The 24,919-nt window shown below is 39.6% G+C and overlaps 1 protein-coding gene across 7 annotated transcripts in view; it reads left to right on the top strand.

The window, feature by feature from the left end:
- The first annotated feature begins 3,776 nt into the window (after positions 1 to 3,776).
- The window catches only part of Ntng1 (netrin G1), a 338,851-nt gene continuing 317,708 nt past the window's right edge, over positions 3,777 to 24,919 (top strand). For 5 of the 7 annotated variants that reach the window (XM_028757374.1, XM_028757371.1, XM_028757368.1 and 2 more), the window contains exons 1-2: positions 3,777 to 4,344; positions 11,102 to 11,858. In XM_028757374.1, the coding sequence (XP_028613207.1) occupies positions 11,613 to 11,858 (246 nt within the window). In that variant the 5' untranslated portion in view covers positions 3,777 to 4,344; positions 11,102 to 11,612. Of the gene's footprint in view, positions 4,345 to 11,101; positions 11,859 to 24,919 lie in introns of those variants that run through there. The other 2 variants (XM_028757370.1, XM_028757369.1) reach the window with 1 other exon arrangement.

Below are 24,919 nucleotides of genomic sequence, written 5' to 3'. Positions count from 1 at the left end.
ACTTTGAAACCTGTCAAAATGAGACTGCTAATGGCTCTGTAACAAAACATGCCCCGGAGCACATGGGCAAGCCAGGAGAGAGCCAAAGGCTTGATAACTGCTAGGCAGATAATTTTACTGGACACAAGCAGCAACTATAATTATATATATTATTATATATTATATTATGTCCTTTGACATAGTATATAATTATTTAGATAGACTTTGTCCCTGGTAACTGACTGAATTTTTCTGTTCACTCCCATGACATGTTTAAATTTTAATCCCCACCTGTGATGGATGCCATTTGAAGGTGGGGCTTTGAGGAGGTTACTAGGTCGCAAGTGTAGATTTCTTAATAATGGAATTAGTTCATTTACTAAAGGGTCTCTAGAGCTCACTAGCCCTCCTCCCACTACATGACAATTCAAAGATCCAGGCATCTACAACATACAAGGGGTCTCTAAGTAGAACCCAACTACTATGTTACTCCAATCTCATTTGTCCTCCAGACAAGTGAAAATTATTATTATTATTATTGTTGTTGTTGTTGTTATTGTTGTTGTTATTGTTATTATTATCCCACTAACTCTGTGGAATTTTCTTTACAGTCACCATAAATCCCTGACTCCCCTGATTTGGATATTAAACTAATTTAATAGCTGGAGATTAATTCCCGTTACCAGAGCGAGTTCAGTAAAACCCCCAAACAGCCAAAGTTTGTTCACACCAGCAATGAACATTTATCTTATACCTACTTTATATCTGGTGCTGTATTGTAGTTATAAAACGACATGTGTCCTCTTGGACTAGGTACATTGCAAATCTGCCATCACTAGCAGTTTGGCACACTGGAGTTACAAGTCTTCACACACCCTGCCAACTCTCTAAAGTGATTTTGGGAAGCTAAGAACCTAGAAAAAATGAGCAACAGTTAGAGATCTAACAGGATTACAAATAAATGGATATCTAAATTGAAGAAGAATTCAGGCAGTGTGGAAACCAGCCAGGGAGCCAACGCCAGACAGCTGAAAGATCAAACTGTTTACCTCTAAAAGAAGAGAGGAAAAGGAGAATTGAAAGGCTAAATAAAAACAGAAAATCATTCTGTCCAAAGAAAGCTAAATATATAGGTGTGTGTGTGTGTGTGTGTGTGTGTGTGGCACTTGCTAAAGGCAAAAGGTAAAGTATGCCCTGTATTTATTTTTCGTGACATCAATGAAATAACTCAAGTAAGCTTCTGATTGACTCTTAGCACACAGGAACGTGAAAGGATATATTCAGGAAAGCAAGTTTAATTTGTGCTTGCATTAGTTTATGGATACACAACTTTGGTTTGTCACATCCACACAAAGTTCTGCTTTAGAATATCTATAAAGAACATATACCATCGCTGAGAACCGAAACTCTCCACTTCAACCCCCACTGGAGGGCAGGAGGAAACAAAACTGGAAGAAAACCAAATTGGGCGTTTACAAAAAGCCTCTGAGGTGTCTGATGTGCTCCCCAGAGTTCAGACCGAAGTGTTCAGTTAGTTGTTTTCTGAGTCTCTGCAAAGGTCAGGCACATGGTTAAGTGAAAATCCAGCTCTGGAAGGTCTACTGTTTCCATGGAAGACATGAAATGGCCCCATCTCCCCAGCAGATCTATGTGGGGCTGTTGTCTGCTTCAAAGAGTAGTGAGATGTCTACAAGTCACAAAAGACTTCTCAACAGAAACCAGAATCCTGAAATGGGGACATGAATCAGAAAGAAGGAAGGGGTTAGCTGTAGTAGTGACCAATATTTCAAAGATCTCAGTATATCTGGGGAGGGAATTCTCTCTCTCTCTCTCTCTCTTTGTTTTCCCTGTATAAATCTGTTTTCGTTGCACTGAAGAAATACTTCTAAGCATCAGCTGATGTTGAAACTTAGAACTCACAAAGGGATCTTTCGGCCTGATTGCAAATGGCAGTGAGGAGAAGAAAGACTCATAGCTGTCAGTGGTCCAGGGTCCAGGCCACAGTAAGAGGTGAGATGACCACTGTGGATGTTGTGTCACTCCTTCTGGCAGAGGCACCTCAAGAAAAGACAGGGCTCTGGGGCCCAAGAGGGAGGGTTAGTGGGTGGATGGGTTGGTGGGTATATAGTAGTTCCACAGTATCAATATGCTTTGAACCTGAAGGAGATTAGACTAGAGGCAGAGCCAGCAATGGCTGCGGGCTTGCCAGCAGCTTCATCCCCCAAGGGTGATTCCTTTCTTGAAATTTCAGGGTCAAAGAACAAAGAGAAAGGAACAGAGAGGAGAAAGTTCAGGTTCCCGTCCTGGAAGGAACACTGGGAGGATTCCCTGTCTTCTGTGGTGTTGAAGGGAGGCCAAGGTTCTGGACAGGAACCTTGTTTGGAATCCCCCTTCCTTTTCAGGCCTCAATTTAGTAGCCTTCTGGCCACACAGGCTCTCTGCCAACATCATTCCCAGCCATGGCTGGAAAATGTCCCTGCCTCTTTTAGTTGCCTACCTTTAGTTTGGGGTATTTCGCTAGTGACCTGATGCTCACGGGTACCCATTTCTGACCCTTTGTTTTACATTGAGTGAACATCTCTACTCAGTCTCCCTAACACTAGCCGCTTGTCCTCTTACCCTCACCAGCCTGAGCAAGCATCTCCTTGTCAGTTCCTCCCTCAAATCCTTGAACCACAGAGACAGGTTGCTTGTCAAATCAAATCACGTGTTAGTCAAGACACCAGCTTATCTGCCCATGCGTGCCCACTTTCTTACATGGCCTATTCCCTTTCCTGTATAGGAAAAGCGCTGTTTGGGGGCTGCCATTAAAATGCTTATGTATTTGTGAGATCCTTCTTTTCCTCATTACAATGTCCTTTTTCTAATTAAAATCTCTCCGTTCCTATGTAAGTCAGATTGATTTGCAGTTCACATTAGCAAGTAGCTAGGGGGAATCTTAGGAGAGTCTGAGACTTATTAATGGGAGAAGGAGGCCCGGGGGCCAGGTGGCTTTTGTCCAGTCAAACCGGGAAAACCAAGGATGCAGGTGATACAGAACTCCTACTTGGACTTCAACTTTTTAAAGTGGGATAGGTTTCACACCAAGGAGGTTGGAAGCTCTGGCTAGGCAAACTAATTCCAAGTTTAAAAAAATAGCACCCACCGTGCTCCCAGTTAGGGTGAAGAGGGTGTGCTTCCTTGTGTGTGGGGAGGTAATGCAAGAGAGGAGGGGAGGGGGCAGAAGTAAAGGGTAGATAGAGGGGGAACCTGTAGCAACCATGCTTCTGAGTATCAACAAAGGTGGGAGATAAGGATGAAGGTGGTCTTGTCCCCGTAGCCGGAGGTCCCTGCGCGGTGGCAGCGGTGGCCAGAGCAGCAGCAGCAGAAGCAGCGAGCGGGACGGAGTTAGGACCGCTCGGAGCGCCCAGGTCTCGAGGTAGTGTAAGGTTTTTTGCAATCCTTCCACTCGCTGGCAGTTGCAGAAGATCTCCTTTTAAGTGAGAACGCGCCACCCCTCCGAGGGCTGCGGCTTCCCGGGGCTGTTCCGTCGCTCGTCGCTTTGCCGGCCCCTGGCGCTCACTCTCTAATTCGTCCGCGCCCCTAAGTTTGCGAGAGCTGGCTGCGGGCTGGGAGCAGGGTCCGGGCCGGGAGCCGCGGGCGGGGGCTGGGAAGCCGCGAACCACAATCCAGAAGCATCTTGGGGCCATGTATATTTCATCAAACGGACTTTGGGTGCGTCGCGTCTCGCAGCCATCAACGCTATGTTCAGTGACATTTCTGACTTGAGTGGAGGAATGCGCGAAGAAAACCGGGGCGAAATTGCTTCGAGAGGATCTTCTTGGCGCCAAGGCTAATTGTCCTGATTTATGTCGCTTCTGACAAAAAAGAAAAAAAAAGAAGACCTAACGTCTTCATCTGAAATAAAATGAAAGCGGTGCCAAGCGGGATAGAGCCGCCTGGCCGCTGGTTCTGATCCCCTGGGATCCGGGGGGGGGAAAAATCGTTCTGCGGCTTAAAAGAAAAGAAAGGAATAGAAACAGAGAAGAGAGAGAGAGAAAGAAAAAAAATCCTACAGTAAAAGTTTAAGGCGAGAAGTGGCGGCAGCGGCGGCGGCGCGGGGAGCCTGCGAGCGGAGAAGGCTGCCGACCTCGGAAGGCGGCGATTTGGTTCCTAATCCCACTGTATTTTTGGAGGGAGAGGCACCTTTCTCATCCTCCCTTCCTCTCCGCCCACCCCCTCCCTCCCCCTCATCTACCTGTCAAAGTCACTGATCTTTTGCATTTTGGAAGAGGACGTCAACGGGAAGGAATTCCCCCCCGTCAGGGTCCGGGCTCCGAGAGGGGGCGACGCGCGACGAGGCTGCCCCAGGGGCAAGAGACCAAGGTAACTGGGGCGGGGGCTCTGGGCGCCGGGTGTTGTGGGGTCTGGGGCCCTGGACTCCTCCTTCCCGCCGCCAACAGGGCGCTTGCAAGGCGGGATACCCCGGGGCTACCGTGGCAGCGGCTCAGGTCCACACCCGCCGCGTTCCTATTCTACCCGCGCCCCGTGCGCCGCCAGCGGGTCCCCGAAGCTGCGGTCGCCGCCCCATGCGGGACCAAGCTGGGCAGGGCCGCCGCCCCGCGCCGACGGCTGCGCTCCCGCCCCGCGGAGGGTCAGCGGGGGGCCCGGGTAAGTGCAGCTCGCTCCACTCTCCTCCAGCGACCCGCGCCTCTCTGGGTGGCAATTCTCCATCAGTCCCCTCCCTCCAGTTATCACTCCCTCCCTCTGCCAACCCCCGATGCCCACCGAGGGCGGGAGGGGAGATCCGGGTGGGCGAGGAACTTTGGAAAGAGCCTTAAGGAGGTAGCAGGGAGCCTGTGCGCACTCCCGAGCTCTCGCAGCTCACACCTACACCGCATCCCAGGCGTGCGCCCAGCACCGGGTCGCTGGCTGTTGCATCCTGAGCCCTGAGCCTCCATCCACCCACCCACCCGCAACGCGCCGCTCTCTAAGTCTCCCACACACACCTGACCACACGCATCGCACAAGCTTTTGTTTTTTCTTTCTTTCTTTTTTTTAATTTAAATTTTCTTTTTCCAGTTTTCTCATCTGGGGGAAAAATAAATAAAAACTTGCCTTGTTGCTCGCCCTGTGGAGAGCTTTGAAGTCCCTTTTTAAATCTCCTTTATTGGTGCGAGATTAAAGCATTACTACCACACATCGTGCAGCTGGGGAGAGAAGAACGTGGAAGGAGGGAAAGACTCCGCGTTGGAAAGCTGGTGGGAGCTTTTTCTCCCATACTGATTTCACATTATCAGTTGATAGATTCGACTAGGGACATCGAGTTTCTCTCTGCTATGGATCTGTGGATATCTATATATAATGCAAATAATACCGAATATTATTGGGCCCAAAATAACCAATTAAGTGATTCATAGGAGAGAAACTTAGATTTAAAAAAAGAAACTGCGCCCTCTGCTGTTTGTTTTGGTAACCTCATCCAGGGACCTCGGCGCCCCCTCCCCCCCACCACTATCTCCTGATATTCCCTAAGAGTAGCTGTCTATGTAAGGGCATGGAGTGAAGACCCTTGGGGATGGGGGTGGGGGGAGTGGTGTTGTGTATGGCAGATTTTAAAGCAACTTTATTTGAGAAGGTGTCAGGCAGACAGAGTCCCTACCGTTGTGCCAGGTGTAGACTTTTAGATACTAGGTCCTCTAGCTGTCTCTTTTGAGCCCATTTCCTTACCTAAGGAATAATCAAGCAACTTATCACTCTTCGCAGTGGAAAATTCTGAGCAAGACTCAGAATTCCACTAAACATATGGTGAATCTGGCAGCCGCTTTGCTCTGGAAATCAGGCCTCGTTTGATGACTGAAAATACTAAAAGTTTTCCTATCTTAACAGAAAAAAAAAGGAAAGACATTTCCCTCAAAATCATTTGTTCAAATATGCATAGTGATTAAGCTTGCTAGAAAGTTTTCTTCTCGATGTTTGATGAGGGCAAGGATTTTCTGAGTTGTGTGGTTCTTGACGAGTAAAGTACCTCTAACCAGCCAGGCGGTCTGCAAGCAGTTTGTACTTTGTCTCTTTCAATGCCCTGCCCACCAGCTTTTCTCTTTGGCAGAGGGAAATCGGCTCAACAACTGTCCAAGACTATTTTTAAACATAAGAAACTCTCAGTCTTTCATTAATACCTGAATACTTGCAAGGGAATCAGGGTGCAAAGAAGAAATACATCAGACAAGTTTCATGCCATGCTGTTCCACTTAACAAGGGGGATGCTTGCCCTTCTAGATACCATCCACCACATAAGATATCTTTCATCACTAAAAACTAACATGAGAGCATGAAGTATTTTTTTGTATTTGGCTTTTAATGTATTGGCATTTCTCGTAGTTTGTATTTAAGGGGAATCATCATACTTATTTTTAAAAGGAATTATTTTGTTTGCACATATGACTGTGCTCCTATTAAAGTTTTGTTTTGTCTTCTTTCACTGGGCATGGGTTCAAATGATTCAGGCTAATATTCTGCTTTGTCTTGTTTTATGTTTGTGCTTTTTTTAAATTTTGTTTTAGGAGGCAACTAATGCACGTTGAAGTTTCCTTTGTCTATCAACCATTGGGAGGAAATCTTTCTCAGTTCCCCTTATTATTCTGCAAACCACCAGACAGTGTGCCTAAACAATTAAACCAGTGTGCACTTAGCTGGTAGCTACTGTAGGTAAGGATTTGAAGAGCATTTCTGAGTGACAGAAGCCTCAAGTCACTGGGAAGGAAATAAAATCTCATGCGACTTAGGAAAGCAAGGATATGTTAGTACTGAAAAGTGCACGTGTGTGTGTGTGTGTGTGTGTGTGTGTGTGAACTCTGTTGTTTTATAGGGAAGTAAGTGGTTTATCATATTTTCAGAAAGTGTTTTTAATTTTAGAATCTGGAGTTCTGTTTCAAACTTCAAGTGGGTGTAGAATTTTTCATCTGTGATGTGGAAGCTTGTATTTCTGAACTTCCCTATATTAGAAGGAAAGATCTATCGTTCACATGACAGTGGAATGCCAGGCTTCTTTTAGGTTTAGTGGATTCTGAAGTAATTTTTACATATTGCCCCTCTGCAAACATCCTAGAAAATATGTACTGACTTCCATCATTGATCTTCTATTGATAAAAATAGACATCTTTAAAATACTAACGTGTGGTGCTTGTTTCTCTAAACTCCCATGATTTTTAAAGTAATGCCCAGTCATACTTGCTTATGAGTAAGATCTGTCAAAATTCTTGAATTACATTATGTTTTTGAGATGGTTATAAAAAAGACAGGAGCCTCTGTTTCTCATGAAGAAACCCAAAGATCCTATTTTCACAACAGACGGGCATGTGCAAAGAACACTGAAGGAATGCAAATGAATCTCATGTGACCTCACTGTGGCTGTTCACAGCTGCTAATCTTGACAGGTTATGGGGCTTTGTATGTTGCTTCCTCTGTATTTCCTTTAGTCAATGAAATGTGATTATTTTCAATTTTTCTTCTGTTCATATCCATTCAGAAACATGTAATTCTATAAAAGTCTTAATGCCTGTAAAGAATGAGTCAATAGCTGTCTATTTCAGGTGCCCCGATGAGCTGTATATTTATGGAATATTTAGCCTATTACCATACCCCCACTTCCTAGTGAGATTATATAATAAAAAGAATCCTAAACTCCAGCAAGAGTTGGTAGATTTTCTGACAATATTTTCCTCTCAGATGATGAAATTAGCAATTGTTTTGGGACTATGATGGCTTATCGTTTTAAGTTTTACTAGTTTTGTATAATATTTTGGAGACACTGTTTTCTTTTTTGGATGAGGGGAAGGGTTTGTGAAATCTCCTCTGCAAAGTTAATCCAAGGTGAGAAGGAATCAGCTACACAATCCTGGGAACATGTATGTTCCATGGATGCAAAGCCATTGGGTAGCCTATTTTTACCCCTAATCAATAATACCTATCAACCTGAGATTCATTATGTAATTTTGCATTTTTTATTAGGTCTGCAAATTCATACACCAGAGTTCCATGGACTCTTAGCATATTAATGGGAATTTTTTTTTAATCAAAAAGGACTTCTTGCTATTTCATTTCTTATGTAGATGGTGGCAGTCTTTGATTGTTCTGTGATCCCAAGGTGGGAAAAATGCAGATTTGGAGCTTGAGTTTCTCAGAACCCTTTTGAAGTTGCCCTTATCCTAGTGACATGGGCACTTGAGACAAATTCACAATAGTTTAGAATTAGTTCAGTTATATGCCAGAAGGGATGCGTTTAAGATGTTAAGTCCCCAAACATGTCATTGGCTGTCCTTCACCTAATCAGTTTGTCTAGCCATTTGCAATCATGGCCTAGCTTTTAAGAAGATATTGATATTCTTAATCTGGTTGAGAGGACAGACAGCTGGAAACCAGCAGCATTTAAGTAGTGAAGGTGGTGATGTAAATGATATTCTCTTTGTACAACATTTATTTTCTTTGAAAAATCCCATAATTACACTTTTGTAACAAATCCCTGATTCTCATATGGCGTCTTTGTCACTAAAGTTCATAGATTTAGTTTCTTCGAATACGAAAGGTGAAGGATTTATTAGGTAGCCTGGGTGATAATGAGAAGTAAGGAGACTTCCATATGAAGGGCCCAGAAGAGGGGATGCTACTTCAATGTTAAAAGGAAAAACGTAATTATGCTAAAGAATAGCTTATGACCATACACTGATTTGCATTATGCTGTGGTCAATATCTTTTTCTGTGTCAATGGGAGCTCATTAAATGTAAATTTGCAGACCAACTGGGCCACGCCATATTAGTGCTTGCCAAAGCTTGACATTTTTAATACATTAATAATATGTCTGTAATATAATGGAAAACTATTAATCACAACTGGTTAAGTGCCAGAAATTTAAGCTGTAATTGGCTGCTTCTTGTCAAGAATATCTGTCGCACAGTCCTGCAACTGCCTCATATTCAAATATCTTGCACCTCTCTGCATTTTCCCCTGTCAATCCTCTAACTTCGATCAATGATGTAGTCCATAATTCTGTGTAATGGCCGTCATTACAGTTCTGGTAGACTTTAATGAGAATCCCTTGCATTGGAAGTGCTGTTCTCTTTCAGGAGTTGATAACAGTGACATGCATTTCCGTAGCATTTCCTTCTTGTCCACAGGTTTAATGTAGAAATATACAGATGATGTCACTGGGGTAAAAGAGGCAATAGGACAGAGTAACAAAGAATGGGTGGATGAGGGAACAGTATTGGTTTAAAAAGGTAAAGACTAATCTTAACTAAATATTCACTCAACTCAAACTCAAACCCATTGGGTCCAAGTCTTTTAGATTATATTGTTCCTGGCATACAAATTGCTGGCTTTTGGAATTAAAAAGGTGATGTTGATAATTTTGGAACTAGTAGATTTTGGACAACCTCACCTCTAATGCTCTTTGTCTTTGCTTTCCAAAGTGTCTGCTTCCTATGATAGGGATGTAGTAAACATAGTTGAAAAAGAAAGCGAATCTAGGAAATGTACATTTCCTTCATCTTAACACCTTTTCAGTATATTAATCGTAAATGTGTTGGATGTTTCTGAAAATATTAGCTTAATGAATTTGAAAACAAACAAACAAAAGCAGCAAGGCTTCAGCAGACACAACACATGCCTCTGTAAAGGTTTTTTTTTTTTCCTTTTTAGCTTAAGATTTCAAAATGCATGCCACTGAACAGTGTCAAAGTCACAAAGAAGAAGCAAATTTAAATCTGTAGTTTATACATGTTTAGACATACTGCTAATTATTGCTTCATGGGAACTCAAATATTCAACACTTTTCCTAATAGAAAATATCACAAATTGCAGCTGTATGATAACATTTTATGAATCGAATATAATGAAAATTGCACTTGCATCCATAAAGCAATTATTATAAATTACTTTGCTATGGAAACACAATTCAACCATCTGTTGGCATTTCATAGTTTCTGTGGCTTAGTTCATTTTAAGATAGTGCATTATTTAAATATAGTGAATTCCCTTTATAAGATTGCTTGAAGATAGAGAACTTCTTCCTTATTTAAACTGTTTAATATGAATTGAAGAGTCTATAATGGATTTTTCTAAAGCTGTAGGCTTTTTATTTTGTCACTTTAAAACTGAAAAGTATCTAATAATTTGAGCTAGGAAGATGAGCCAATAACTAAGAAAGTATCCTTTCACACCTGGGATTCAAATACTAATATTTATTAAGATTTGGACAGTTAAATAGTTGCCAGTAGAACTCATTATTGACTTGTATCTGTAAGTTACATAGGCTGCTTCTCAGTTACCCAAAGTATTTTGGAATGGAAATTTAATTTTCTCTTAGAATTAGTGCCCTGTTATTGTGCTTCATGGCCTGTTAACTTATCCTCGGCTATTTTTATATGTGCATTTTAAATTGTATGCTTTACTATGGAGCTTTCGATTTTAAGCAAGCCTATAAAACTCACCTTTGGGATAAATTCTCTTCTGTTACCAAAAGTAACTGCAAATGCAGATGTGATGGCTATAAAAAAAGATGTAAGAAAATAGAAGAAAGGAATATTTGCCCCTTTGGTTTTATTTTTTGAGTATTTTCTGAGAGGCTAATTATCTTTTTCAATAAATACAACCAAAGAAAGATGTTAAATTCTTCCAGTGTAATGCACAAATACTGAGGCAAAAGATCAGTTTCCACTTACCCACCTCTAACCAAAGCTAACAAGGAACTTGGAGAATTTTAGGGTCTCTTTGCCAAGAGACAAAGGCATACACATAGTTGTCATCCTCATTATAAAGATTCTCATTATCCTGTTGTTCTCTTGAAAGATTTTTAGCTAGCTCTGAGAGAGCTGTGTAAATCCAGAAGCTTGCTTCTCCCGATAGCTCACCTAGAACACATTCATCTGCCTTTCTTATGAAAGACTTAGATCGTTCCCATCAAAATGCTTCCCAGTGTGTATGGGTACCCTGCTCATCCTAGCAAGGCTTCTAACAGAAAGTTTATCCTTTCTTATACCAGTTTGCTTTATATCGTGCTGAGCCTCCAAAATGTCAACATACTATACATTTCCTAGTATGCATTGATTCTAGGGCAGTAACTCTTACTTTTATTGTTTTCAAAAGGTTGCTGGTGCCAGAAGGGGAAGGAGAAAAGATTGATGGGAAACAGACACGGGACCACAGACATTCATCCCTTTGCTTGTGATACTGATACTTCAGCGCATCTGAGTAGCCCTGATGAACCCTGAACGCCGAGGATCACTCAGGATTATCGGATGTACAACAGGAGAGCCATCACTTTGCTAAATTATTATCTGCTCCTGGACATCTTTCACAAAAGTCTAATAGATATGTTCTACGAGGAGAAAAGGCTGCAAGCTGCTAATGCCTAACAGATAAGCATGTTAGGCTTCTACCAAAGTCCTCAGCATCCCTGACCACGTACAATATTTCAATCTGTCACATTTGGTTTGGAATCTGCTTGGAGATCTCAGCCTATTTTTTAAGTATATATATACAGACCTACCTACATAAAGATACATATAGATGCACACACATATGTATAATATACTCATGTATATTTAAAAGAGACACTGATTGCATATAAGACACGAAGATTGCCAAGATTTTAGAGATGTATTTGTCAAGATTCCTGTCGATCCATGCCCTGTGGGTTACAGTGTCCTCTGTGATGCAGCCCTACCTTTTAGTGTGGGGACATTATGATGTATGTAAGAGTCTGATTTACACAGAAGAAGGGAAAGTTTGGGATTACACGGCCTGCCAGCCAGAATCCACGGACATGACAAAGTATCTGAAAGTGAAACTGGATCCTCCGGATATTACCTGTGGAGACCCTCCAGAGTCGTTCTGTGCAATGGTGAGGCAGTGATTTTGAGCAGGATATTTCACACAAATGGCATTATATCTCATGGGCAAACAGGTGTGGTGATTGTGAAGGCTTGGTTTGCCAGAGCCAAATCTGCAGGTAGCAGATTTGTTGCTGAGTGCCTACCTTCATTCTTAGTGGAGGCTTGTCCTAACTGGGTTGTGACACACAAGACGTGATTGACAGATGGGAACTTCTTGCTTTCCACAAAGCCAAAAGTTTCAGTAGGGCAAATCAAAAAGCCAAATTAATGGTTAAATATTAGAATAGAAACTAGAATGTTTGGTCAGCTGGGTTATGTTTTTATTTGTTTGATTTTTCTTTTTCTTTATTTTTATATGAGTCAGGGTTTCTCTCTGTTGACCTGGCTGACCTGGAACTCACTCTGTAAACCAAGCTAGACCCAAACTCAGAGATCCACCTGTCTCTGCCTTACCAGTATTGAGATTAAAGGTGTGTGCCACCAGGCCTTGGTGAAGTTAGTTATGTTAAAGACGAAAATCCATTGGTAAATCAACTTTAAGAAGACAAAGTTTTATTCTTAAACATAAATAAAGCCAGACCCAAATTCTATAGTTCAAGATTAGCTGAGATCTTCTGTTTCCTTTATCATGTAGCATCTCTGATAGGGTGCCTCAGGTAAAGGACCAGCAAGAAGAAAAACAAAAGGAAGGACAGTAGACTTATTATGGGACTTATTCAGAAAGCTTATTTACCAAATGAAATGTTAGAAACATATTTGCTGAAAACTAATGGCTTGGGGGCATGTAAGTTTAGACAATAATAAGAGTTATAACATTCTTTATTCTTGGGGTCTATTTAAAGCCGTTTCCACGTGGAAAGTATAGTAGGAGAAAAGTGGGATTGGAGGAGCACATTGTATTTCCATACAATCACAGCAGAAAATATACCTGTAAAGTGTTATTAAAGAGATGAGTGATTAATAAGGCATCAGTTAATGCTGTAAGGAATAGAGTCAGTGTGTTCATTTAGTTTATGATGTTGGTTTTTATTATAGGAAGTCTTTATTTGATATAAGAACCATGACCCCATTTTTCTCCTCATAACAGATATAACCATGTAGCCGATTTTAATAGTATCTTACCTGACTTTATTATCTTGAACCTGGCCTGGCATTTTCAGGCTCGTGAAACTATTAATCAAAGGAGCATCTGCTCACAGTCCCCAGTGAGTTAAATTAACATAAGATTGTCTCATACAGAGCACTATAGAAAGGGTTTTGTAACAGGAAACAATTTTGAGCAATAAAGAGCGTTTTCACCTAAAAGCGAAGGGCTTGCCATTTTTCAGAAGTGCCTTTGGGGACTGCTTTGAATTATAGTCTAAACCTGATTTTGTGGAGAGTGAGAAAAAGATCTTGGCTATTAGGTGTCACTCTGATGAAAGTGCCCTAAATGGGTAAATATTTCAAAGAGAGGACCCGTCTCTCTGGGTAACAGGTATGTAGTTCTGAAAGAAGTTGCATTTTAGAACCTGTGGGCTTCCAGTAGAGTTTATTCAAACGTATCAGTAGAATTCCAATAAATCTGTAAAAGAGCAGGGACATTTGTTGCCGTTATATAAGGTCTTCAGTTATTTCTTATGAAAGGTCAGATTTAAAATCTCATTGCAAATGCGGTGTGAAATTAGTGTTTGGTTGTAGGTTACACCAACTTCTGTTCCTTACAGCAGAGCATGCATGCGTTCTGGGTCAGCTTTTCCTATCAAGCGCACTCTAGCTCTAGTAATCAGTTTCTATGACGTGCAGAATAATATGCCTCTTCTGGAACTGCTTAGTAATTTGCCTATTTAAGTGAAATAGCGAATGTCCTTTGCCAGGGTGTGGGTTCTACTCACACAGGTGCTGTAGGGTGGGTTTGAGGTATGGTTTGTATGTATGTACTGCTTCCATGAACTCAGCTTTGGTCAGAGAACACTTGCTCAGCATCTCTCATGCCCAACATATGAAGACCCTCATTTTCAATATATGTATTTTCTCCCTAAAGAAGCAGGAAAGAGCACATTATGGGACTTCCCAGATCAGTCTTTCACAGGGACATGGTCTAAGGCTCTTAAGTGAGCCTAGTCCTATTAATCCAGTGGTTAAATGATGATATCGTGAGGAGAGAGAATTAAAGAATATTCATAGGTTGACTCTAAGTACAATTATGTTATAGATATGTGTTCATAGAAAGCCCCACCCAGGCTGTACTGTGTTACAATGGAGGCACTCAGAAGCCTTGGTAGACTTAAATATGTCACTGGGCTGGGTGCAAGATTTCTGAGTTACCTACCAGTCATTAATTTGTATTCCTTAATGTGCATATGATTGGCATAACAGATTTAACAATCTCCTTTAAGTGTGAACTTTGGGACTACTGGTATACATTTTATATGCCAAGTCCATGATAATGACCTAATACAGCAAAACCTATCCTCTGCAGTTGTGGATTTTCTATAAAACACCTTAGTGTGAGAGTTCTTGACACAGGCTGTAAAAAAGCATCTCAGGATGCTGTCATATCAGGCCTGTTGAGGAGCTCCTTAGCCCAAAGTCTAATGGGAATCCATAAAGTCACTTATGTTAGGACTTGCAGGTCCTACGCTCACTGACACTTCCAGTTCAGCTCCTCCAGAGTCATTATGGCCTATTACATCACTGGAGACTGGAGCTGCCAAATAGACACAAGCACTACTTAGCCCCTATATGTAAATGTTTGCTGTAAAATGGCTTTGCCTCCTCAGCCAGCGACACCCTTATTAGCAGTGACTCCAGGGATTCTGGACACCGAGAATACATTCAGCCCTGGAAGTGTTCTGTAATTCCCAGAGAATGCTATTAACATACAGTGGAAGTTCATTGGGATTTCATGGAAAATCTGTGGAGGAAAATGCTCTCTGCATTTGCTCTATCAGTATATGCCTGTGACCACCCATGAATTTTGCATCTATTTTAATATGGAGTTAATTTTGAGAGAGGTGGAAACAGCTTATGTTTCTATTTAATACTAGATCTCTGCTTACTAACCTGGATGTCCTATCTAATAAATCTTTTATGCCAAGTAATCTAAAATGCTTGTGTATTAGTTGGGTAAACACTTATGAGCAATAGTGTAATGGAAAAAAATTTGTCTGTGATAGTGTCATTCAAGACTATATATGAATATAGGGTATATGTGTGTGAATATCATCTACATATATGCATGCATGTGAATTGTATTTTGAAAATGATTTGTTTTCTTTTTAATTTATTATATTCCTTTTAAGTTGACAATGGCAAAAACAAAACAAAACAAAGAAAAAAAAACAAAAAACAAGCAAACAAACCAAAACAAAACCCCAAGTACCGGTTTTTTGTTTTTGTTTTTGTTTTTTTTTTTGCTAACAGGGAGGAACCTGGAAGGCACAGGTTTTGCTTTTACAACAGAGGCAACCTCTTTGCTTCCATCCTGTCCTTTCAACCACAATACACGCTTCAGGTAGCATGCCTCTGTCAGACGACACAGGTCGTCTGGTGACAATGATTTCATTTGCATAAGGAGCAGATAGGATCATCTGATCCTGCCTGTGTAAAGCCGAAGCGACAACACAGAGCTGTGACTTGGTCTTTGTGTTTAGATAAACATAGCTGTCATGTCCCCCAGGCAACACCCCAGTGGCTTAAAAAAATGGAAAAATTATCTGCAATTATCTCCAGCTTGCAGCCAATTTTCTGTATAACTTAAACAGAAGCACTGAGAGGAAGCCTACAGATGAAAGGTACAGTGTACATTTGAACAATTTACGGGGCAGAAGTGCTGACGGCTGTGGAAATGGGAGCCCCCAAGTGCTGCCGTGGATTCCAGAGCCAATCAAAGCTAAATGAGAAAACAAAGATTATTAAAAACTCTTTTGTGCATGTAATTTTGGCATAATGTTATGAGGTGGACATTAAACGTTTACCACCGAGACTTGCGGCATCATTAATGCAGCATGCCCTTAATTACAAATACACTCGTATGACTAAAAAATGGGGAAAATAAAGCCCTCTGAGGTGTACTTAGCGACACCCTCATTATGTTTACTGGAATAATTAAAAGAAAGGGCATAATTTTTCTAAATAAAATGTCAGACCTTGAAATGGAAATGGATTTTTCTTGGGAAAATTTGCCAATGTGTGCCTGCGTTCTCAGTAGGCATTCATTCAAGGACCCTAGCAGGTCTGTTAATGATCATTCCGTATTGTGTGATTTCCAGATAGACTTCTATTAAGAAGAAAATAATTATTGTAAGCAATGTGGATAGAGCATATTTCATTAGAGTCAAGGAAAATTTATGAAAGTAATAGGAAACTTTTGTTTTCTGTTTTCAAAGGAACCAGTGGGGCAAGCAGTTGGCAAAACAGTGTCTTCAGGGCTATCCTTAGCTTAAGCTTCTGATTTGACAGCATCTCAGGTTCCCATCTGGTGGCTGTCAGGTGGCCTCTGAGGGAGTAATTCGATAAACTCGATTACATTTTTTTCAGTGCAAAGGGATTAATATCAATTTCCAAAATCTTGTCTTGTCATAATTCGATAGATAAGTCAATAAAGTTTTAATAATAGTGACATCTTTCATTTGAACTGATTTAACCCTTAAATTATGGCAGAATGGAGGTATTTTTTTAAACATTTTTAAAATTAACACTTCTTGGTTATTAGTTCATTATTTAGACTTACTTCTCTGGGATGCCTAATTCATGTTGAAATGATTAAGTCCCACAGATATCAGTGTTTCTGAGATATCACTTCATTAAGTGACCTCCCAGTGGCCCCTTTTTATGTAAGGCATCAAATCTAACGAATTCTACCTGCTTTATCACTCTTCCCACTATGTCCTTATAGCATCTTCAGTGGACTTAAGCCTAGCAGCCTGATAGAAAAGGAACTTCTGCATTTGAGTTGAAACTGCATTGTTTTGGTATAACAGCCAGAGTTTATGGGGATGGAGTAGGTCATGAGAAGGAGACTGTGATGATTATGGCAAGGGTAGCAAAACTAACTACATGGTATTTACTGTTACCTAATTGGCTTTCCTTTTCAGAAAAAAAATTAAGTTCATTTATTTAGTATTATTAATACTGTTCACGGAGGGAGTACATGTGGAGGTCTAAGAACAACTTTTGAGTATTGAATCTGTCCTTTCCACTGGTCCCTGGGATTAGACAAAGGTCCTCAGGCTTGCTCAGCAAGTGCTTTTACTTATTGAGTCACTGAGCCATCCAGCCTTCACAGGGTTCCTGTTTTCTACCTGAAAAAGTGCTCTTGTCTTCATTGTATTACTTATACTATTCCAGATCACTAGATGCAGTAGGAAGTACAACTAGCCCATGCGTACCCTAGTGGTAGTGGTGAGAATTACATCAAGTCCTAGCTGGGGTTGTTCTCAAAGAGAGAGTAGTCCTAGTGGTTGGGACACAAAGTAGTATGTATGGAGCCAGGGGAAGAGAACAGAGAAAACAGAAGTCAGGATTTAAAGGCAGAATGTAATTTTCCAAAGTGTCAAAAAACTACTTAGAAAACACTATTTTGTAGCTAAATGTGTAATGTTTAACTATCAGAAAAGAAAGTGGAAGAAAGGCTGGCTGGAAGAGATAGTCCCTGTTGCATTTCAGTGACAGTCTGGTGACCTGGTAAATAACAAGAGGATATTTCATATCCTCCAGGACACATGAGGAATGAAAGTCACCTTATACCACTTCACAGGTATGAGGAGGACTGAAGATGTAGCTCAGTGATAGAGTGCTTTGTTAAAGTGTACAAAGCCCTGGATTCATTCCAAGGACCACTAAAAAAATGAGATAAACAGTTGTTAGTTATCATAGGTAATTTGATAGAGATGCTAAAATATAACATGCAATACTGAAATCTTTCTGAAAAAAATTCTAGGTGTCTCTACTTAGGTATTCCATGTGTTTTACCTTATAAAGTTGGAGTCATATCACATCTACTTTTTCACTCTTTGTTTTGATATATTACACTTTCATCATTCGGTTGTCATCTACTCTTTAAACTGTGATTTTAACAGCTCTGGATACCCCATTATATATCTTTGCCGAGTGTATCTTCCTACCTAGAAAAACTGCTTCTATGCTCATCAGAAAAGTACAATTTAACTTAACAGACCTGTCTCCCACAGACTGAGACTTCAGGGTTGAATGAAAGTGGGTATGTGTGTCATTGGGTTGAAATCAAGAGGAATCAGGGAGATCCTTGTCCCTGAGCATTGCTCCTTTTTGTTGAACTTCAGGATTCCACAGAGGTAGCAGCAAGATGAGTTTGAATATCAAGAACCATTTTACAAAAAATGCTGAAGACAAATAAACTATGCCACATACACTGTGGCTTTAAACTGACCCACAATGATACCACATTTTATATAAGAATTCAGTAAACATACATTATCCATATCATAGCCAGTATAGAAGTTTTGAGATATAGGATTTACCCTTTTGGTGTGCTATGCTATTTCTTATCCTGAATGTGAGCCCTAGAATATGTGTGGCATTATTGGTCTTTGGAACTTGCTTATATGTTTAAACACTTATGAAAGGTTACATATATCATTGCATAAGTTCTTATTTTAACTCAACATTATATTTTTATACATATTATTATGATGCATTTTTACTCTATGAATTTTTTTCATTTATCCTTCTATTTATGGGCATTTAGGTGGTTTGGTTTTTATACTTGAAGACTCATGACAATGTTGGTCAATTGTCCACCCAAAAGTTACTTAAGGATTATCATCAATGTCATTCATATGCTATGAAAGTGTACAAATCATCAGAGCCTTAACAATATTTGAAAATATTCTTAAAAAATTATTACAAGGCTTTAGCATAGAAAAAAGAAGATACAATTAGCCAAGAAAATGTGGGTCAAATTATCTACATTTCTTCCAGTCTTTCCTCTATTGTTAGAATGTTTAAAATATCACCCTGAGATAAGGGCATATTTTGGAGAGCAAGTGGCACTTCATTTTATTAAATGTGCATTTACTGCATTTTATTTTCCTAGTGTGAAGGCTGGTGCCTGAGGTTTTGTCCATTGTGTGCCTTCATTTCTAACTATGGTAGTTTTGTTGCTTGTAACTTTATCTTTATTTTTCCTCCAGAACTCACCAATTAAAAAAAAAGTGTATATATATATATGTGTGTGTGTGTACGTGTGTGTGTGTGTGTGTGTGTGTGTGCATGTAAACATGAGCCTTTCCTCACACAAACTTCAGTTTTGTTATTTAGTTCCACGTGTGAACATCCTTTTTGCCTGAAGGCAAGAGTTTGCTTCAGGGATTTTCCCCATGCTTTTCGATCTAGAAACATCCTGAAATTTTGTCTTGGATTTTGATGGCAGGCTTCCACAGTTCTGGGCTAGCAAAGATCCTTCTAAGAGCCCCATCTATGTCTCCTATGTTCATAATGTAAAAACTTTGCAAAGTTGATATTTTCCATCAGCAAAGAGTTTATTTTCTCCTAGAATCTGTGTTGTTGGAAGCAATTGCAAACAATAACATATTCTTTGTATAAAGCTGCTGGTGTGAAATTTGTTTAGGTTTTAATTTGCCAGACCAGTGGGAATACAGATCTTTTTTTCAAGCAACATTTTTGTTTTTAATTTTCAGAATTTCTTTTCATACTCTTGGGGGGAAATGCCAAAAGCTTCACAAGCATCATATTTGAAAATAAGTTCCTGAGATTGGCAGGTGGTCATTTCCTTCTCCTGTTGCTGGGAATAGATAGATTCACAGAGTGTCTATTCCATGGAAATTAAAGGTGTGAGCTGAGAAAGAAACCAGAATTGGTTTTCATTTTTGACCTACTTTGAAGCTGACTTCTAAAATATTAAATGAAGTGTTGAGCTGAGTATTGCTCTCGTACAAAGAAAAGGCCCTTTTCTTCCAGAAGGTCAATGTCCACCGAGAGGTCCAGCTACTGACATTATCATCAGGTCATGTCAGCCAATAATTTTCTACCTTCTCATGGAACTTTTTGTTCCTTTGCTGGTGGTCTTGTTCTTCCTTGGGAATGATGAAATTGAAGAGATCAAGTACACTTCCATGTAAGTTCTAGAAGTTAATCCTGTGTTTCAGCTTTGTTGCGGTTCCTCTGTGTTGATTTGTATGAAGGAGAATCAGTACTTTGACAGAAAAGATCGAGTAAGTGTGAGGAAGATGAAACCAGCTGAGAAGACAACACACCATCCTAGAGAAAAGATTCTGTATTTCAAAGAAAGACATTTTAGGGCGTGTATACGTGCTAGATGACAAGAATGTAGGATGTGGAAAAGTAAATGTTGTCAGCCAGACATGGAGAGCTGAGGTCTACAGGTCATTTGAAATTTACAGTAGTGTTCCTCATTCTTCTTGCAAGTAAATTCAAAAGCTGTGAATTGCTTGATGAATCGGGTAGAGTACAGTCATTTAAACTATGGACCATTTGAAGTCTCTGTATCAGGAGAAGAGAATCCAGATGATTATATACTTGTTGTTACAGAAAAAGACATGTGCATGATATAGATAAAATGAGCTAATGATCTGTATCTTAATCCAAGGTTGTTTATGTATATATAGGCTATGTCAAATGAATTTTTACTTCAAAGTTTTGACAGAATCTCTTATATAAGGTGTTAGGGAGTGTTCATATTAATATGAACATTATCTAGCTCACGATAATGCTGTGCTTAACCATCATAAGAGCTGGTGTTTTTTAAATGGCTGATACACTGTGATATGTATAGTACATTTTACAAATGTGACTTGTAGCTGATATTGATTGGATAAAGAACTTATTGGTGCTCAGTTTTGTATTAAAAACTTGCCATGGCTTGTTCCTATAATCTTCAATTCTGTCATTATCCTTGTTTATCAAGTAAAGTACATGAAGCATGAGGCTAGGCAATTTTTTTTTCATCTGGGGAGTACGAATGCAATAAATGCAAGCACCCTGACTTGATACCCAGGTCCCCTCTTAAACTATTCTATTCCCTCTTAATTTTATCTGTAGCGTATTTGACAGAACCACTATAAGCCCCCTTTAAAAATTACATTTATGATGTGGACTGTGAGTTGCAATGCTATGGTTTTATTATTTAAGAAACCTTTTATCTGAAATAAACTCAGAAAATTAGATTCCATAAACAGAGCACACCAAATGTTGGAAACGCACATAATGTGATGAGAGTCTTTGTTCAGGGATAAGAGAGCCAATCAACAGTGTTTGTTTCCATTCTTGCTTTCTTTTCCATTAACGTGTTCATAAAAATGGAAATCAGCTGTTAGAAAACACAGAGAGCTAAGATCACACAGTACTCAAACCATCTCACACCAGAATAATAAGTCAGCAGTTGTTGACTAGTTAGCAACATCATATCACTGCAGGTGAGGGGTTGACAAAAGTGGTTGGCCTGATGCTTCCATTTGTTTTACAGTCTCAATAAGAACCAGTGTCCTAGAGCAGACAGCCAACATGGTGTCTCTGTTTGGATGTTCTGCTAGGCATTTAAAGCCTAACAGGTTTATTATAGAAGTCTTGATTTTTTCTCCCCAAATTGATTCTTCTTCCATTTGTTCCATATCTGTAAGTGGCAGCTTATATTCATCTATTGTTCAGAGTAAACAGTCTAGGAATTCTCCTCAGTTCCTCTGTAATAATATAGCAGCAAGACTTCTTAGCAAAGGCTTCAAAATAAATTGCAAATCTGACCATTTTTGACCATTCCTGGTGTCAAGAATTAGTTTCAACCAGTCCTCAGGGTTAGGCTGAACCCTGTGGTATCTTTTAACTGTCCTGCATGTTTTTATCCCTTGTTCTATTAACACAATTAGACACATTTTGTAATATACCGTGATATGTGATATAATATATAAATGTGTAATTTTTATGTATATTTGGCTCTCCATATCTTAAGATTGTATATCTAAATAATTAACCAACCAATTTGGATTCAAAAAAAAACATGTCAAAGATCTTGTTTGTTCTAATATGTACAAATATTTTCACATCATTATTCCCTAAGTAATAGTGTAGAACAATTACCTACATAGTATCACATGGTAGTAGCTAACCTAAAGCTGATTTAAATACACAGAGAGCTGTGAATAGTTACAATAAACCATTTCAGATAGTGGACGTAAGCATCCATAGATTTTGGTACCCACAAAGAATCCTAAAACCAGTTCCCATGGATTTACAGGGATGATTGCACTTTAAAATTTTGATTTTTTTCAATCCCTTCTTTATTCTCTTTTATCCTGTAACATTGTACTTATACAGAAAGAAATCTAGCCCGTTCCCACTTGCTCTAAGGCTCTGCATAACCCTGTAGAGCTTTGCCCTCTAGAATGTTGGTTCCTCCTCACAAGGCCTTTTCTCAGGAACCTCCCCTCAAGTCCCTCCTAACAGTTTTATTTCTGCCTCTCTGATGGGGCTGGGATCTGGGGAGACAGGGATGCTTGTCAGCATTGTCAGATGACCCACCTGGGCCAGTCTGCACCCCAAACTACATCATGGGATATAATTCAGCTTGGGTGATCCCCGAACATCAGAGCTCTGAAGAGGGCATTTTCCCATCCTACAATCAGATTGATGCTTGCTTGGCTTTCAAGCTTATAGGAGATGTAGGTGTGTTCAGGATGATATGGCCATAGGTTCTGCATTCTAAGCATCTCTCCATACCTGGTTCTCATTATTAACTCAGGTCTATTTTTAAAACTATCCTCTTGAAGGAGCCTATCCGATTCTCATATCTAACATCCTTCTCTGCATCCTTTACCAGTTCCCAAGCATGCTTGATATTTTTTTTCCATTCGATTTCTTGCAGAATTTGATTAAAAACATTTAATAGTCAGGACAGTGCAGTTAATAAGACAGATGGTTGGAGGCTATTCTTTGTTTTTTACCTCCTGACTGATGTCAGTCCAGCTATAGCTAACTACTTATTATCTCATGTATCTACCAATTTTTCCTTCCCAGAATATATATTCCTAAGGGCAGGAATTATGTCTTATATGGTTTTAAAATATATATGTTGAAGAAATGAAGTAAATTAAAACATAGGTTTGGTAATGTAACTATATCTAAGATTATTATTTAATACACATCCTCTTGTTGGAACAGAATTGGCAGTTTTTTGAGTCCTTAACATTTGAAGGTATTTAATCTTAAAAAATCGTGAACATTTGATTTTTAAATTAAAAACTCCTAACCAATAAAATCAGTTCATGTGCAAATAACACTTAAAATCTTCAATGATAGCATACTGTTTGTTTGTTTTTCTGGATTAAACACACACACACATAGACACACACACACACACACACATAGACACACACACAGACACACACACAGACACACACAGACACACACACGCACACACACGCACACACACACACACGACCTTCACCAGACCTTTGGTGTATATTGGAAAGATTTTTGTTTTGTTTTGTTTTCCTAAAGTATATACCCTGAACCTAGCATGTTGGGTTGGAGACCATGTGTACTTTCATCACATATCATACCCTGTTGTACATTCCTTAATAGACTATTCTAAGCTTTGTTCTGCATTCTTTACTTATATGCTGCTCTCTATTATGCCACTCAACACATAGAAAAAAATATGTTTCATATATTTCCTTAACTCTGGGAGCAACTCGTAGTCAGAGCTCATGAACTCTCACAGAAAGCACAATCAACTGAGAATTCTTGGTAAAACTGTATGTACCATGGTATTGATTCTTTCATATGTTTAAATTATTTAACAGTAAATCACTTGGAGGTTGTATAGCATCCCTAATAAATATTCATCATGGTAAGTCAACAGGCAAGAAGAGTGATATTGGGACAGCTAAACATCTAGCCCAACCACATGCAAACTTTAACTGGGTCTTCATACAGGGACAACACATTTTAAGAGTGCCCCTCGAAACTGATCATCTAAATAGAAAGGTGTGCTAGGATCTATGTATATTTCTTACAGTTTTAAAATTTAAAATTTACAGTTTTTAAATTATGGTTAGTGGTTAGCCATAGATAATTATTTTTCCAAATTCATTGTCTTTATTACTAGAGTTTAACCATAGCCTTGTAGTCTATTTAGCTGGAATTCCCTCTGCTTATTTTGCAAGATGATATATAAACACTGCCTCATCTATCATCCCTGGAATGACTTGTCTCCTAGATGAAAATCTGGGGGTGATGTGTAACTGTAATAAATTTGGACAGCAAGGGAAAGGTTCCATTTCCAATTAAAACCACAGTCAGGAAGTTTCCATTTAACCTGACAGAGAGGTAGACCAGAATGTATTTTTAATATTTTCTGGTTTGTTTTGGGAGGGAGAGATTGGAGATAGAATAGCAGTATTGTCAATAGGCTTTAGCGTTCTCTGTGCTCACCTATGAACGGCTGACTGCTTTTTGGAAATCTGAGTTTTAGCTACTTCGAAATAGGTATTCGTGAATAGGGGGGCTAACATGAAGAAATGCATGCGTGCCTTAGAGGCTATTTTATTTGGATTCAAATTAACCATGAAGGTTCAATTTGTAGTTTAACCAAGTCTCTTCATTTCTGTGTTCTGAGGAATAAGATGAGGGTATGTTTAGGAGGTGTGAGTGGGAATTTCCAAAGGTTCAGTGCATAGTAATTGTCTTTATCATTGTTATGGCCGCTGCTTTTGCTCAAAGCTTCTGTTTACTCAGAGTCTCTATTTCTGTTTCAAAGGTGTCTTCTGAATGTTTTCCTGTAGCTCCCTTTTCTGTGAGTGGCCTGGCTTTCCCTGATGTTGCTAATGGCATTTAATAACTAAGTGCTTATGAGGTTCAGGCTCCAAGCCAGGTTTTTAAAATCAGAATGATTTCAGAACTGTGGTTTTAAAGTAAATGAAATGTATTCTAAATAACACAGTATTAAAATAATCATTCATGGGTGCAGTGGCATTTGCACTGAGATTATAATGGTTTCCTGTGTTAGCAACTGCACTGGGCATGGCTACAAACACCACAATTTCTAGTACAAGAATGCTATCAAAATAAACTT

This window comes from Grammomys surdaster, unplaced genomic scaffold, assembly GCF_004785775.1.
Source record: "Grammomys surdaster isolate TR1022 unplaced genomic scaffold, NIH_TR_1.0 126158, whole genome shotgun sequence".
Taxonomy (NCBI): domain Eukaryota; kingdom Metazoa; phylum Chordata; class Mammalia; order Rodentia; family Muridae; genus Grammomys; species Grammomys surdaster.
Note: the sequence above shows the minus strand (reverse complement) of the source record. Positions and strands in the feature narration are given on the sequence as shown.